The 17,780-nt window shown below is 35.5% G+C and overlaps 1 protein-coding gene across 1 annotated transcript; it reads left to right on the forward strand.

Annotated features, from left to right (window-relative positions):
• Window positions 1-5,021: 5,021 nt before the first annotated feature.
• Window positions 5,022-17,539, forward strand: LOC122516120 (GRB10-interacting GYF protein 2-like). The gene is made up of 4 exons (XM_043633689.1): window positions 5,022-5,137; window positions 5,406-5,691; window positions 14,101-17,288; window positions 17,386-17,539. Exons 1-4 carry the CDS (start codon window positions 5,022-5,024, stop codon window positions 17,537-17,539), a joined length of 3,744 nt encoding a protein of 1,247 aa, XP_043489624.1.
• Window positions 17,540-17,780: the final 241 nt, after the last annotated feature.

A 17,780-nucleotide genomic window follows, 5' to 3' on the forward strand; every position in this document is an offset into this window, starting at 1 on the left:
TCTACGTTTTTTCCATTTGTAGTTTCTAACATATTAACTAGTCTGTTTGAATTTTTTACTATATAATCCATATAAGTCGAAACTTCTTTGAATGCTGGACTTAAGATTGTTCGATGAATGTCCCATATTGATGCTTTAAATAAGAGAATATGTCTTAATTTAAATATTTATAGTGTTTTTTTATATATTTATAATAAAAAAATAGGAAAAGGAGATACTTATATATACATGTGTGGGTGTGTAGATGTTATATGCAATCATAAAAAAAATACTATTTTTACTAGCAATCCTCTAGAATACATATTATTTAAAAATACCGTATTACAATAGGGTATACGTAGTTTTTTTTTTATTAATTAAGAAGAAAGCAAGTAATTATATTTTACCTGGTGCAGTAAATATTCCATTACCGAAATAATTTTTTACAAAGATATATTGAGAACTTTTTCATAACCGATAGAACTTTTGATAGAATCTAAAAAGGAAACAAAAAATTCATATAAAAAAAGCCGAAATAAAAGATATTCTCATTCGGGGAAATCGTTTCTGTAGAAGTGCAGTAAATTTGATAAATCTTACCTTAATATTTTCAGGATCATCAAAGCCAATACATAATCTTGGGCCTATCGACAGTCGCCACGGCGAAGAATAGTTTATAGAAATGTTTAATAATTTTTGAGTTACATCTAATTGTAAGACAAATTTATTGAATAGAAGTCGCACAAATATAGATATTATAAATAATAAATACAAGTATACCATTCTGATCACCAAGTAATTCATTCAGATTTCCAATCAATGGATATGCTTTTGGCCCAGAAAATTTTTTTACCATTTTATATTGACGAAATTTATCTGATATATATTTGATTAAATAAAATAATAGTATTATTATTATTGTTGAAGCAATAAAATTAGTAACATACAGCATGTTTAGTTAATTAAATTATAAACTATAAAAAAGTTAAAATAGTTTTAAAAACTACTAGATTTTTTCTTGTATGTTAAGATCAGCTATTAAGTTGATACTCCACAGCGACTTCTTGTATCTTTTGTGTCTTAACAGAAACAAGGAGAGATCATCAACAGGAGCCTATTTAAGCAAAACCAATATAGTACTTTATCAAGGTTTCAAGGATACCGTCAACACGTATGGGGAAAATTAGACAAAAAAATCTTAATTATCAATTCATTTATTCCGTGCGTAATAATACTATTTTACATAATCGCAATGTATCATCTGTGTAGTTTTCAAAAGTAGAAAAAGTTAGTTGCTGTTCTATAGCTAGTTTTTTCTTAAAGAAATCTTTTTTTTCCCTTCCCTCTGTTTGATTTTGTATTATGCTAATAAAGTGGATAAACAAGATCTATTAAATGAAGCAAAAGTGTTTGGATTATAGATCAGATTGAAATGATTTTATTTTTCATTTTTTTATATAAAAGTATCGATTATTTTAATTATTCGAGAAAAAATACATAATTTTCCTTATTTTATTGAAATGTTAAATTAATATGTAAGCAAAGTTTCCTTTGATAGCACGTCCTTTTTCTCGCACGATTTGTTATTTACTTCTGTTACGTGTTTTATTACACTATCTTGTCTGATAATGACTCAATAGAAATTCGTTAGAAAATTTTGTTACATAAACAACGTACTAGTCCGAGATTCAGTGGCCAGAAAACTGCATGAATTCTCCAAAATCCAAAATTTGTTCAGTCAATCTCTCATACCTACTATACATTAGGCAGAAACTAACTAAGCTCGGCGGTGGTCTACATGACGTCACGTAGGTAGCGTTGTTGCCAAATTTAAACCAACTTCAAGAGCATTTCACCAAGACTGTCATCTGGATATTTTATTTTTTATATTATTATTATTAAAAAAAATAATTGCAGACATTGTGACGGTTTTGAAGGTAAAACAGATACTTTTGAAAGTGCCAAAAAAAAAAAAACAAATTTCAAATGTATTTTAACAAATTTTAAATAATAATGGGTTTTTATTATAGTATTAGGAGAGCCTTTTCTACAGCAGACATGCTCTCCAGTAATAATATCCCAGAAGACAACAAAACCTTATCTTATAGATAGAAAACTTATGAAAGGCTATAGGATATAGGATAGAAAAAAACTTATGAAAAAAATAATTCCCCCACGAAGAATCGAACGTTAATACCCAGCGCGAGAAGCGAAGACGTTACTACTTACGCTAACCGCACCACTTGGTAATTGTTCAATTTTTTTCGTAGAATTCTTAGACTTCGAAGATGAATCAGAATGGATTACTGTTTTCTTATAACATAATAAAAATGAATTAAAATTATGTATAGACAAACATAAATTCCACGTTTTTAGAATATCCTTTCCTGTATATCTTGAAAAATTTTATGTGTGGTTATAAAATTCTTCTTTTTCAAATATGTATTTAATTTGATAAACTAATAAGTTTTTACGAGACAAAAAGTCAGTAATTTAAAATTTTATAAAATACATAATTTAATAGGAAAAATATTTAAATTTTAAATTTCGTCTTAAAGAGAATACGTATTCAATTTGATATACAAATAAATTTTTGTGAGGCAAAGAATTTATATCAATTAATTATTCTAATTAATTTTATGGCGAGACACAAAATTAATTCATTATTTTTACTCTCAACTAAATAATAATAGTTTCTGTTAAAATGAATTATTTTTTTTTACTCAAGGTTCATTATTTTTGACAATAAATAAAGAAACGGCGTGCCATAAGCATCAAGATTCGATTTAAAAATGCCGCGCTTATACGCCGATATATATAGATATACAAAACGCTCGACGCTCGATGGCCAAGACGTAAAATTCTGGCTACCAAATGAAAAAATAGAAAGAGAGAAATATCGGTTTTCTTTCTCACTCGCACTCGTATAGAAACGCTCGACGCTCGATGGCCAAGACGTAAAATTCTTGCTACCGAAAGAAAAATATAAAAAGAAAAATATCAGAACGCTCAACAATCGATGGCCAAGGACAATAATACTCGTTATCGCATGATAAATAAAAAGAGAGAAATATTGGTTTGTTCTCTCACTCGCACTTTCATTCAAGACCGAGAGTCCCGAAGATTGCCGAAGATCCTTCGTTTGTGTATTAGTGCACACGGACGCTCGCACGCACACTAGCCCGCTCGCGTGTAAAAGCCGACTGAGAGGCGGGACTTGCTTCCCCACTCTTACAATTATTTACCCATCTTCAATCCAATTTTATTCGCTTATTTTTGAAAATACGAAGATAACTCATAGAACATTTTTTATGTATATTTTAATTCTCTACAACTTTTGTTTGAAACGTTTTTCAATTAAATTCCTAGATTCTAAGATAAAGCCATTTTTTACCAATTTTCATCCTTTTTTACCCTTTTTCTCAAAAACGGCACCACTCAGATCAAAAAAATTAGCACCATTCGATTCAGCGTCGTCTATTTACCCTTATATCAAGTTTTCACCTTCTTTCCTGAGATTTCCGGAAAAACGGCCCCAGTTGACTGGACTATATAGTGCCGTCTGTCAATCTCTCCCACGCGTGTGGTGCGTGTGTACTATTCGGCATTGCCTGCCTGTTAGACCGCTCATACAGAAATTGTCGTACCTGCTCATCCTATCTTTGATCATACCTGTCATGCGCGACCAAGATGCAACCCCCAAGGGGTCAGTTGATTCAAAACCGTCTCTCTCAGGGTCGCAGAATCAAGCGACAGATCTGCTCAGTGTCTCATCAAATCAAGGGGCGGTGACTCGAAGTCAGTCACCGTCAAAGCTCAGCAGTGAGCTAGTACTACGTATTCAGGCTCAAAATGAGCTCTTCGAATCAATGGAGGACCTGCTCAGCCAAGCCACCGATCCAGCTGCTGACATGTCGGTGTCTGAAGTGACCATGATGCTGGACCAACTCGAAGAAATGCACCAGGCCTTCCGAACAGAGCACACGTGGTTGGTGACTCACTGGCCCCCAGTTCACTTGAACCATGCTTACTTCAACACAAAGGTCCATCTCACGGAAAGCAAGTTGGTGATCAAAGTTAAACGCATGTTAGGACGGCTCAAGGATCAGCTCACGCAGTCTACTCAGCCAGCCGCTGCAACAGCAGTTGGAACTCGAACCCGCTCACGTCTACCAGAGTTGACTGTGCCCAGCTTCAGCGGAGATATCAGAAAATGGCCAGACTTCAAGGCCATGTTCGTCTCAGTCATCGGAAATCGCACAGATCTGAGCGACCTTAAGAAATTTCAATACCTCAAGGCCGCAATGCAGGGTGACGCTTCTGAGCTCATAATAAACCTTACGCCAGATCACTCATCATACGCCGCAGCGTGGTCACTGCTCAACAACCGATTTGAAAACAAGCGGCTTATTATCAAATCGCACTTGGAAAGACTACTCAACCTCAGGCCAATGCAGAAGCGCCAATCCAGCTCACTAACCAAGCTGCTTAACATCATAAATGAGACAACTCAGGCGCTCAAGCATGCCAACACCGATGGGTGTCTCATGGTGACGCTCGTCAGTGGACTACTCGACCGCGATACACGTGAGAAATGGGAAACATCGCTCACATCCTCAGATGAATTCCCATCACTTAGTAAGCTCTCTGAGTTTCTCTTGGCTCGGGCTCGTACGCTAGAAAATATAGAGGAGAACGAGACCCAAACGACAGCTCAGCTCAACGGTGCGAAGACAACTGTGCCCAGGCGCGTCGTTGCCCATCAAGCGTCTCAATAGTCCCGAGCCAACTCACCAAAGCCGGCCACTCAGACGTCTCAACAGGCAGCTCAGTCAGCTCAGCCGCGCTCAACGTATCCATGTGATTGTTGTGGACAGGATCACTACATCGTGATGTGTCCGAAGTTGCGCGACTATTCAATCAGTCAGCTGTTAAGGGTGGTGAAAGATCGAAGCCTGTGCGGCAATTGTTTGGGCAGGCACAATGTCAGACATTGTAACAGCCGCAGGCATTGCAGGAACTGCAATGGCTTGCATCACACCATGCTCCATGGTGCCGATCTCGCTAGCCTCTTCGGCACACCGTCAGAACACACTCAGACAACTCCAGGGGATCAGGCGACAGCTGGTCCGTCGGGCCGGAATTTCCAACGGCTCCGGTAATAGCTGATGCCAAGCCCTCAACCACATGAAGATCAGGTCGGATCGTCGATACATCAGATCTCACAGCAACGTGCCCACTCACGCAGCATAGTCATCTCACGTTGCTGGCAACCGCAACAGCCACAGCCTTCTCGCCCACCTCGTCATCTCAGACAACTGCATCTTGAGCGGCGACACTCAACGCTGAAACCACACGCTGGTGTCAGGGTCATCTCAGCAGGATACACTCAATTTCTCAGCCATCTCACCAACTCATCCCAACAGATTCTCAAAACGCCTCGTCTTATCTGAAGTAGCTCAAATATTTGATCCTTTGGGATTCGCCTCACCAGTTGTCATCAGAGCGAAGATGTTTCTTCAATCTCTTTGGTTGCACACTCTCAACTGGGACGACGCACTCCCAGAACCACTCACAACTCAATGGCTCAGCATCAGACAGGATCTCACTAGTCTGGCCAAACTCTCCATCCCGCGGTGGTTCAACACGTTTGCTCATTCAACGGTTGAACTGCACGGTTTCGCTGATGCATCTCAGTTCGCAATGGGAGCTGTTGTGTATTTGATCGTCAACTCACCGTCCACTCATCGTCCATTTTTTATTTTATTTCCTCAACAAATATCTATTTTCAGATTTTTCCAAACAAAAATCAAATTTCCAAGAAAATATAAAATAGAAAAATTTAAAAAAAATACCAAAAAATCCGTGTAGGTGTAGGTGTGGTAGAAAAATCACGTAAAAAATGCCGGCAGTCAACGTGTTAACAATAATAAATCAAAAAAGAAAAGAAAAAGAAGAAGCTTTTCTTTCGAATTTAATTTAAAAAATATAGTCCAAAGGCCCGACAGACAGCTTGTATTTTACCAATATCCAAATTTCGTCTAGTTAATCTCTTATACCTAGTATACATTAGAAGGAAACTAACTAATTGTAAGATGATTCTTGTTAGATAATAATTGGGACTTGTGAACTTCTATGTACTTTTGTATTTTTTGCAAATAGTTAGAAACATTATTTATAGCTATTAAATACTGACAATTATTAAATACAGTTGAATATCTTATGTTAACGCAGTTAGTTTACTGTTTTCTATCATGTAATAATAAAATGAATCATTTTTACCACTTGAATGATAATAAAATAGTTTTCTGTTAGATCCAGCGCAAAAAAGTTGGCACAGAACCATCAGAACTAAGAAAAATGAAGATATACATTTAATTGCTCGCTATTTGCTACTTCGAAATCCATATGTTATAAAATTTTTTATTAATTATTTAATTAGTTATTGATAATTAAAAATTTTAAATTTTTGTGTGTTATTTCTCAGTAAAGCAACGTAGTTGGCCAAAACAGAAAAAAATTAATAAGTGCGCTAAATTGCTAATAAAATGTTTATTTAAAATACATAACTTTTAACTTTATTAATTAATTATTTAATTAGTTATTAATTAAAAATCAAAAAACGTCATGAAGAGGTTATATGTTATGCGTATGCGCAGCCACAAATTCAAGGTGCAAGCGCACTTTGAAAAAAATAAAAGTAAAGTTGGTAAAAACCTGCAGGGGATATATTTAAAATTGATTTCCAAAGGAACAACCACGGTGACTATACAAGGAACATGAACTCCATGTATACAAATGGGATATAAAAATAAGAGAGCGCCCGTGTTCTATTTCGTTTTTATATCATAACATGCTCATCATATAGGTTAAAAGAAGTGTTCCTTTTTTTTAATAAACATACTTATATGACTTCAAAAATATAGTTTTTAATTCTGTCTTAAAAAATAACTAAGAAAAACTGTCATACCTTAACTAATAATAGATTGCTTTTTATAATGGTTTCAAAAATGTTATAAGGTTAAATAAACACGTATATCATTGATAACTGATTGATATAAATTTTGTTCTAAGTGATAATTGTCGCTAAATAAATTGTAAACAAATTCAATTCAAATATTATTTTGTTACTTTTTTTTATGATACAGTTCTGTTATTTTGAAGTAACAATGGCCTATAAGAGACATTTCTATATATTTAGCATAAAGCTTGTGTGTTCTGTCAAATGTCAGAGCAAGTTGAGGAATTTATTGCAGCTAACAATTTCTGACCATGTTTACCAGTTTTATTGCGGAAAAGTAGAATGATATAATTCGTAATCTAAAATATCTTTAAGTATTAATCAACTTTAAATATATCCCCTGCAGGTTTACAAACTTTACTTTTATTTTTTTCAAAGTGCGCTTGCACCTTGAATTTGTGGTTGCGCATGCGCATAACATATAACCTCTTCATGACGTTTTTTGATTTTTAATTAATAACTAATTAAATAATTAATTAATAAAGTTAAAATTTATGTATTTTAAATAAACATTTTATTAGCAATTTAGCGCACTTATTAATTTTTTTCTGCTTTGGCCAACTACGTTGCTTTACTGAGAAATAACACACAAAAATTTTAAATTTTTAATTATCAATAACTAATTAAATAATTAATAAAAAAATTTATAATATATGGATTTCGAAGTAGCAAATAGCGAGCAATTAAATGTATATCTTCATTTTTCTTAGTTCTGGTAGTTCTATGCCAACTTTTTTGCGCTAAAAAAGAGGACTTTTGAACTTCTATGTACTTTTGTATTCTTTGGCAGCATTTAAAAACTACCTTACCGACAAATGTATATACAATCCATGTAATATAGCACGCTCTGTATTAGACATACAAAAACTTAAAAATATTTCAACAAGAATAAATCTGTTCTTGCTTATAATTTAATTATTAATAATTTATATTTTCTAAAAAGCCGAAATGTATTGATATCTATAAAGTTTAACAATTATTTATATAAATTGAATTAAATAATTAAATAATATTTTAATAACAAATTTATCTGTAATATATTTAATTTATAAAGATGAGTTTAAAAAATTAAAATGGCTTCTAGCTTTTGAATACGCACATCGGTAATTTCAATGCATGGTATTTGAAATATGTTTACTTAACATAGGAATTCCGACTTTTAGGTCACCTGTATAAAAGAAGAGTATAATCCAAATCGGTTACATTTACCTATATAAGGTGAACGGTCCAAAGTCGTCGACTTGTATATAAAAAAAAAAAGAAAAAGAAAGAAAGAAAAAAGTTTAAGCTTCACTTTCACGAATATGGTATGTAAGAAAATACTTACTCATACACTTTTATATACCTACTCATCAGTTTCTTACTTGTAACCGTTGATTTCTTATTTCTTGTCTTCTATTACTTATAAGTAAATTTGTTTCGTATTTCATTATCTTCAATATAAGAATGCAATTTAACTAAAACGACGAGCGCAGACAATTTTATTTCGAAAGAGTCATCAGTTTTGGATTTTTTATTGTATCATTAATGCGTCCTCAATTTCAATAGGAATGCATGAAACTTAAGAAGATGACGGAACTTATCTCGGATTACAATATTTCGTCGTTATTAAAGTAACAAAGTATTAAATAAAAAATTATGTACAAAAAAATATGTTCAATTACATTTAACATGAAGGAAATATAAACAGTAATTGTAATTTATTATTATGTATTATAGCAGGAAGTTCTGGTTGACGTTGAAAAAACTTAACCGAAACGGAAAACTAAAACTAAAACGTATTGGCGCATACGTGATAAGAATCTTTTCTTACTATTAGTTGGAGTGTGAAAATTGTGGAAGAAGCGTAGTTTTAAACCGATTATCAGCGGATATTGCGAAAATATTGTGTTCCTGTTAAAACAATATGTCTATATACCTAATCTAGTAGTAGGAGCATGAAAAGATGTTGTTTTTGCTTAACTTTATTAATTATAAGATAGAGGCATAGTTTCCTACAGCGTCCCACTTTGCAACACTTTCACTCTTCAACAGTTACGTTACATCCAGGCAGCAGCAGCAGCACCACCACCATCACTATCACCACTGGTGAAGAGCTCCCGGTGCTCAAGGAACACACAACTATCCTCTTGATAACCACTTATTTGCAAAACTTAAACAGAGAGAATCGTATCGTGTCTGACACGCGATGCCACATCGATTTCTACTTCGAACTATTCAGCGAATAGAAATTATGCAATATAACTTTTATATGGTGTCTCTTGATATCAATAATTTTTATTGATTTGTGACTGACACGTGAAAGATTAAAAAAATTCTCAATCATTTATCTTTTTAAATACAATAACAAGAATTTCCTTTCATCTTCACAAATTTTTATGAACACCACAAACGATACTAATTATCAACGGTGACGTTTAAATCTCTTGTTCAAGAAACATTAATCGTTAGTTACAAACAGGAAAAGATTAGTATCTTTACATAATACATACTGTCATTTAGATAAATCTACTCGTCGATGATGGGTCAGCTCGTCTGTTGTAAATGAAAAAAACCTCGAAAAATCGGAAGATTCTCTTTCCATCATATTCGAAACTCTTGGGTAGTTATTTGTACCTCTTACGGCAACGTAAGTGAAAGTTGCCAAGTGGGACACGCGTCTTGAATCTTGACGGCACTTGAACGTTCGCCAAATCCTTCTCGCTTAGTTTCTCTGCCGCCTGCGCGAACGTTGATCTTTTGACAAAATTAATAAATCTACGTATAATACAATTTGCTAAGTCAAACCTCGAAAGATACCAATCTCTTTCTATTTATCTTTCTCACTCATTCTATTTCTAAATTTATTCTTTATACGATGACGTTATTAGATGAAACGATTTCGTAATGCAATTATTCATTTTTCCAAAGAAAATTATCCTGCATCTATCCCCTCTCTGTTATTCTCTCATTAAAAGTAGGTATGCGCTAATAAACGAGGTACAACATATATCCCCGTACGTGCAAGTACGCAAGAACGCGTGAGAAACGGAGTGAAGGATCATCGATGATTCTCTTTCTCTTGAGATGGCGATTTCGTATACGACTTACGCAATGAACGAGAAGTTTCCAGTGCAGAAGCTTTTGCAACCAAAGTAAATATCTACTAGGTCATCCCATTTAACTGGTTTACTAGATCTCCACCAAGATTTCATAAGAAACGAAGCAACACACGAGGAGCCCGTTAAAGATAGAAAAAGAACAATGCTTACTTACATTAGACCTTTACACGCATTAAACAAGCATGTATAAGTATGAGTACACATCGTTACTTTCCATCGGACAAAGATTAATAACTTACTCATTCATAAGTAAATAACTGGACTAGAACGTTCATTAGTTACGTACTTTTTATTTCAACATTCCATCCTATCTAGGAAGATCTAAAGAAAGTTATTCCTCCCCCAAATGGATCATATAAGACATGAAATTATTCATTAGATCCAATCATCGTTATGACAGAAATGACAATGAAATGGAAACATTAAAATGTCTCTCAAGAGAATCGTACAATGATACGAAGAATAAAAAGTAAATAAAACAAAATATTCTAGCCATGGTACTTTCTAAGAGCGAGACCTAAAATCGAATGAACGAGGAAGAATAATATCGTTGAACGTGTATATGTACTAGGTGTTTCACAATAAATATTCCTATTGTTTGAAGTACGATAGAAGTAATATTATAATTACAAAGTTTTGTTCTAATTAATCAATTATTGTCATAAATTATTAAGAAAATGTACTGTTAATACAAACAAAATTCAATATTGATAATTAATTTTAACGGTAAAATTAATGTACGAACGATTCATAAAAACAAAACAAAATAAGACATTTCCGTATTCACATTAATATAAATTTATGAAATAATTTGAATTTTTTTAGGAATATAGAAGTGATATTCATTTACAGAAACTTAATGGAACACCCTATAGATATTTGTAGCTATCGAGCGTGAAAGGGTTAAACAGTGTGAGATTGTAAGAAACCGATGAAAACTATAGATTACGAGCAAGTATTAAACTACTACTACTACTACTAACTACTAACCGAAAAGGAAGGTAAGCAGACTTCGGTTTCGATAGGCCTTGGAGGTCATCGAAAAAGTGTAGGATGGTCTTCGGTTTGAATATAATCGGCCCTGTCCCCTACCTTTCTCGTAGTTGGAAGAGAAGTGGATCCAAGGAGGAAAGTCTTACTTACAACAAGGGTGCTCATCCTCTTAGCTTTTGAATGCTCGCGTTCATCGACCGTTGGCTGACTCCTCTCTTTCAGTTAAGAGTTCGAACGGCCTTTCCTTTTCTTCTTTCGTAACTAGTCCGTCTTTTTTTGTCTGTGTGTAATAGTTGGTTGTAGTAGTAGTAGTAGTAGTGACGTAAAGATACACTATTGATATCCCTTCGTGTCCGAGTTCAGTTCAATTATTACTTTCGATTATCGTTTTAAAATTTCATTTCGATTATCATTCAAAATTTATTATTGATTATTATCGTAGAATTATTTGTGTATGTTTTATATACGGATTATTTAATTAATGAGATATTTATTATACTTTACATTAACAATGATTTATACATGCAAATTTTAGTATAATACATGGACGTGTTGAAAAGATATTAACCTGGTTAAAATAAATTATTATTTTACTTTCGATTACCATTAAGATATTGTTGGATAATTTATGTATTATATAAAAAAATATTGATAAATAAAATATGTACCTTGAAAATATTACCAATGATTTGTGTTATATAGAAAATTTCAGTATAATGCATGGATGTGAACAAAAAATATATTAATCGAATCAAACTAAAAATGATTATTTTCAATTATTATTAAAATGTTACAAAATTACTTGTATGTTCCATATTAATTATTTAACTAATTAGACATATTCGTTAAAAATATCATCAATGGATTTGTTATTTAGCAAAATTTTAGTATAAATCAATCCATGTATATTAAAAGGAAACACTAATGCCATATTACACTACCTTAAATAAAACATAAAAAAGAAATATGTGGCATAAAAAAGATTAACTAATAAGATACTTTAAAGATATCCAAAGTCTAAGTTACACGGCAAATATTACTCCAAGTTATGGATGTTGAAATAATATTAACGGCATATTATATCCCCTTTATATAACTTAAACAAAAATGTGATGATTTATAAGTAACATAAAAGAGATGAACAAACGAGATAAGCTAAACATCGAGTTTTAGTGTTAATCAACATACATGGGTGTTAAAAAAGAATATTAACGGCATGTTACATCCCCTTATGTAAAACCGCAGGATGTGATCTGTCACTCACCTGTCTTTTATGGTACTTGAACAGCAATAACATTATCTGCACATACGTCCGGTCCTATCTGTTCTTTCTAATAAAAATGAAAGAGAGAAAATATCACGTAAACACGTATATACATACACACATACATATATGTACATACATGTATAAAAATAAAATTCACGTAAGTAAGAAACGTGGTGCTTCTCTCTTTTGGTCGGACCCACGTGAACGTAGTTGACACGTAGTGAAGAAGGAAGAAAAGTAGGAGGAGGAGGTGAAGAGGTGAAAAGGGGGGAAGGTGAGGGAGAAGGAAGTGGAGGAGGATGAGCATCGAGTAGTAAACACGTATATACATATACATAAATATATGCCAGTGAGTTTTCGTGTTAACCCCATGAGTATAGAGAAAGGTGCCCCACCGTCGTCGTTCGATATTAGAGAGGCGCTTCTTGACTTATGTACGAAAGATGGTGGTGGGCATCGAGTAGGGAGAAACGGGCCTCTGGTCCCGATCTGTCTTCAGTTCCTATGCGAGCTTCCATTCGATATCGTTCGGTCTACGCGTCCGATTAATTTCTCATCTTTTATTCTTCTTTCTCTCTCTCTCTTTCTCTCTTTTTCTCTCTCTCCCTTTTCTCTTAAATTAATATTATTTTGTTTTTGTTTCTATGTGTTATCCGTTCCTCTTTAATTTCTTTTTATTTTCTCTTTCTATCACTATGTCATCGCCAACAAGTTAACATCCAACGTACGACCTTGAAGAAGGGCTGATCATTTAAAATAAGAAGAACAACGTGAAGCCCACCTTCCTTTCATTCGACAAGTCTTATAGTCTTTTGTTTTCTGGATTCAAAACTCACTTTTATCGGATCATCATCATCATCATCATCATCATGAGGTCCCTCAAATTGGTAATTATAAGGAACTCCTCGTCTCGTTGTTAACTCTCCAAGAATCTTCGCTAGAATCATAGGTAAAAGCTATTATTAGATGGGATTGCTATTCTACGAACGCTTCCACTTTCATCGTAATAAAGTGCATCGCACTTCGCAGCAGGTGGAAACGAGGAAAGTTCAGTTCGTTGTTATTATATTTCTGTTCGGTTCGTTCGTATTGTATTTCTGTTACTGTGGTGTATTTATTGACACGCTCGTATTTTCTTAAGAATTCTCGACACGCTCTCCATTGTCGGCATTGAACCGCTTTGACGGTCAAGATCGAAATTTCACTCCTTCGATCTCTAATATATATTTTGTTTTCTTTATTGTTTTTATTTTAAATATTATTTTATTATTCATCGGAGATATGTTTTAGTTGGATCGGTAGCATCGTTATAAAATCAGGTGATTGCATAATTAGTTTCTGTTAAGAAAGCTAATCAGAGTTTTCTAGCGTTCATATCCGGGGGGGTAAAAGGCGATTAACTCGGTTTAGCCATAAGGAGAACACGAACTGACTCGGGAATCATTTATTGAGGCAAAGACTAACTACCTACCAACGTACCTGTCCATTCGGTGTCGGTTGAATACAAATCGATCAGCCTTCTATGGGCTTACAGGATATCTTTTCTCGATAGGCTTGAATCAGGTCAGTCGGTTAATCACGCCGTCGTATAAACCGTTTCCGTGAAGAGGATGATTTTTCTTCAACGATACGATTTCTTTTCGATCAACTTTTATACATATATATATATATATTTGCGTGTTTGTATGTATATAATTGTATATGTATTTAGGTAAATTCGATGATAATTAATTTTGTAGGTAATAATCCTGGCGACGATCATCTTCGTCACGAGTTATGCCAAAGAGGAGACTAACAAGAATCGCGACAAGAGACAACAGATACCTTATCATGTCAGAAGAGGTGCTAGACCACCACCCTATGCCGTTCAAATGGAACCGATCGTTCAATATTCGCAAAGAGATCCGCTCTATAATCCTTTGATAAATTCAAAGAACGATGACCTCGGTATATACGAAGAAAATCCATTGAGTTATTACCCATCGGAACCAGAACCGATTATTGAGATTATTATAAAGGAATCTAACGAAACTTTGCCGACTCCGGTACCACCACCGACTCCACCGCCGTCAAGACCAACTAAAGAACCAATACAAGTTTATTACGTAAAGTATGAAAAGAAAGGAGGCTATGGAGAGAAATCTCGAGTCGTCTACGACCCACCCGTACGTGCTTTGACACCGGTTGAAGAACACGAAGAAATCAAACCCAATCATCATAAGGAAGAACCTATCCAACCGGTAACAACGTCGTCACCTCCAGAACCAACGACCACTTTGAGAACCATCATTCGACCAGAAAGCGAGACTTATCATTCCGGTGGTAGTGGAATCCGTGTTACTTTTGGTACTGATCAATTACCGCCTAACAATCACAACAAACGTAATGATATCGAAGCACCGAATTCTACTCAAGTTACCAAACCTTATTCTCTTGGTTCTGTTGCACCTGGTACACCTAAACGACAACATGGTCCTTATCAGCCTTTGCAGCCAGTACAACAAAGAGTACCACCCGCATTCCCACAACAGAGAGTCGTTAATTCTTTTCAACCACCGTTATCTTTAATACCACAACAACAACAACAACAACAACAACAGCATCAACAGCAGCAACAACAACAGCATCAACAGCAACAACAATTAAAATTTATACCGCAACGTCCACAACAATTTCCACCAGGTTTATCGGTGAGAAATCAATTACCGCAAAGACCACAGCAACCATCTTTGCCAATTCAGGGTTTGCCCGATTTATCTCAACGAGCACCGACTACCGCTTTCGGACCTCCTCATCGTATTAGTATAAATCATCCTCAACAACCAGGACTTCCACCAACGCTTTCAGTTTCTCATCAAAGCGTGCAAATACAAAATCAACCGCTTGGACCTATTCAACCTAATTTCAATGGGGAAAGGAAACAACCTCAACCTCCGCAGCCACCGCAACAACAACAACCACAACCTCCGGTATTTTCGCAGCAAGAACAAGAGAAGCAACGATATCACGAACAACGACGTCAGCAAGAGGCATTGAAACAACGCGAACATCAACGACAACGCGAACAACAAAGGCTTCATGAACATCGTAGACTCGTCGAATTACAACGACAGCTCGATCAACAGAGACAAATAGAGCAGCAAAGACAGGTGGAACAACAGAGACAAGTGGAACAGCAAAGATTAGCGGATCAGCAACGACTCGTTGAACAACAGAGATACGCGGAACAACAAAGATTGACGGAACAACAGAGATTGGCGGAAGAACAGAGATTAGTTGAACAACAGAGATTGGCTGCTGAACAACAAAGATTACAGGAACGACAAAGATTACACGAACAGCATCGAATTCAGGAACAAAGAAGACGCAAACAAGAACACGAACAAAGACTCTTGCAGGAGCAACAATACCGTACATCTTTGAAGTACAATCAGGCTGTACCTTCGCAAAGTGGTATTCCTGGTCAACTTCAATTACCTATTCAAAAACCGGAAGGAGAAATCTTTAAAGCCGTGCCAAAATTGGAACAACATTATGCGATCCGAGAGAATCCATTACATCCAGGCCCATTCCCACCAAATCAAGTACAATTATCACCCTTTCCCGAAAGTTCGTTGAATCAGTTTCAGACGACGCATCAGTTAAACACCTTACAGGATTCCCGGCAAACCTTGGGAGGTCAATCGAATCGAATTTTAAACGACGACATACCACGGCAAATTCAACAAATAGAAAACCAGCAAATCTCCTCGAGTCATCGACATTTAACATTTAACTCCGACTCGTTGGGACACCAACAGACGCAACTTTCGTTGACACCATCTATAAGCACGCAACAACAGCATCGTCAAAGAGAACAACCGTCATTCTGGGGACGTTCGCCATCCCAAAACAATGACATACAAAAATCCCAAACAATTTACGCAACACCCGTTAGTATCCCATCAGAATTCGGATCGTCAACCGGTAGAACGTCGTTCAGAAACAGCCCAACATTTTCCACAAGTACGACCACAACTACCACAACAACAACGACCACAACCACCACGACCGAAGCACCGACCACGACGACAGTCTCGCCGAAAAACGAAGCCAAGATCAAGGAGAACATAGCTAATTTACCCGACGAAGTACCAGACGATATAAGGCAAGAACTTTTGAGTTCCGGTATTTTGGGTAACGCTGACATACAAATACTCGATTACGACAAGGTCGGTGGCATACCAATCGAGAAATTACCGCCCGAGGCGTTGGCAAATTTCTACGGTGCTGGAGGTGGTTCGGCAGTAGCTGCGAGCGAGCCAATACCATCGATTATTAAAAAACCGGATAACGTTCCATTGTCAAATAACGAAGACAGCGTAGCTTCCGGTTCATCCGAGAGCGTGAGTACGGTAACGAAAGACGATCCACCAAATAAGGAGAAAATGATGGAGAGCACAATCATGGGAAAAACCAAGTTCGAGCAGGCCACTTTGAGGCCAGGTGGAGTTGAGATGAAAGTAGTACGTTTCGATCCAAGTACGGAGCAAGGCCGAGCAGTGGCCGAGCAACATATAAGACCAGACGCAATAAGACTCGAACCGGTAACAGTAGATCCGAAAAATCACGACCAATACAATCGTTATTTACCGCTTAAAGTAAGCGGTGCTTCGTTCCCTATACCGAATGTCCCTGACCTAGAAGGTCGAAAGATAACTAGCGTGGTCGTACTAGCCCCGGTTGATTATCGTTTTCAAGAAAAGGAAAAGGGACTCGAAACGAGAGAAGATAGAAAGATCGACGATATCCAAGCTGTCAAATTCGTAGCCGGTGAAACGCTTAAACAACTCGTTAAAAAACCTACCGCCGATAATTATCAGAAATGGTTGGAACAGGAAAGTCGTACCGAACCTCAGAGACAATCGGTTGTACTATTAATCACCATGTAAGTTAGAATAACTTGAAGGATATTATTTGATTTTTTTTCCATTCCAATTGGAATAAAACAAATCATTGACAACATTTATTTGTTTCTTTTTCAGGCCTTCGAGTGATCAAAGTAAAAACGATAAGGAAATATTCATGTACGATGTCAATTCAAAATCGGTCAGCAAAATGTCGGGGGATTTGTCAACGGCCTTTGTCGATGCCGCTGAAAGTAACACGGACGGCAGCGATGACTTTTCTGGATTTTAAATTGTCGACTGTGAATCCTTCTCTCTCTCTTTCTCTTTAATCCATCTCACTGTCTAACGTCTTTGATTAGAATCTAATCTCTAAGTAGAGTAGATTAGTAATATCGACAATCGAGATTTGTTAATATTATTTGTATACCTCCACAGTTTTGATATTAATGTTCTTTTCATTCTCAACACGTACATACTTACATATGTGTATCGAAAATAACTTATGTATATGTACATGTACATACATATAT

The sequence above is a fragment of the Polistes fuscatus genome, unplaced genomic scaffold (assembly GCF_010416935.1).
Source record: "Polistes fuscatus isolate 324 unplaced genomic scaffold, CU_Pfus_HIC Scaffold2, whole genome shotgun sequence".
NCBI lineage: Eukaryota > Metazoa > Arthropoda > Insecta > Hymenoptera > Vespidae > Polistes > Polistes fuscatus.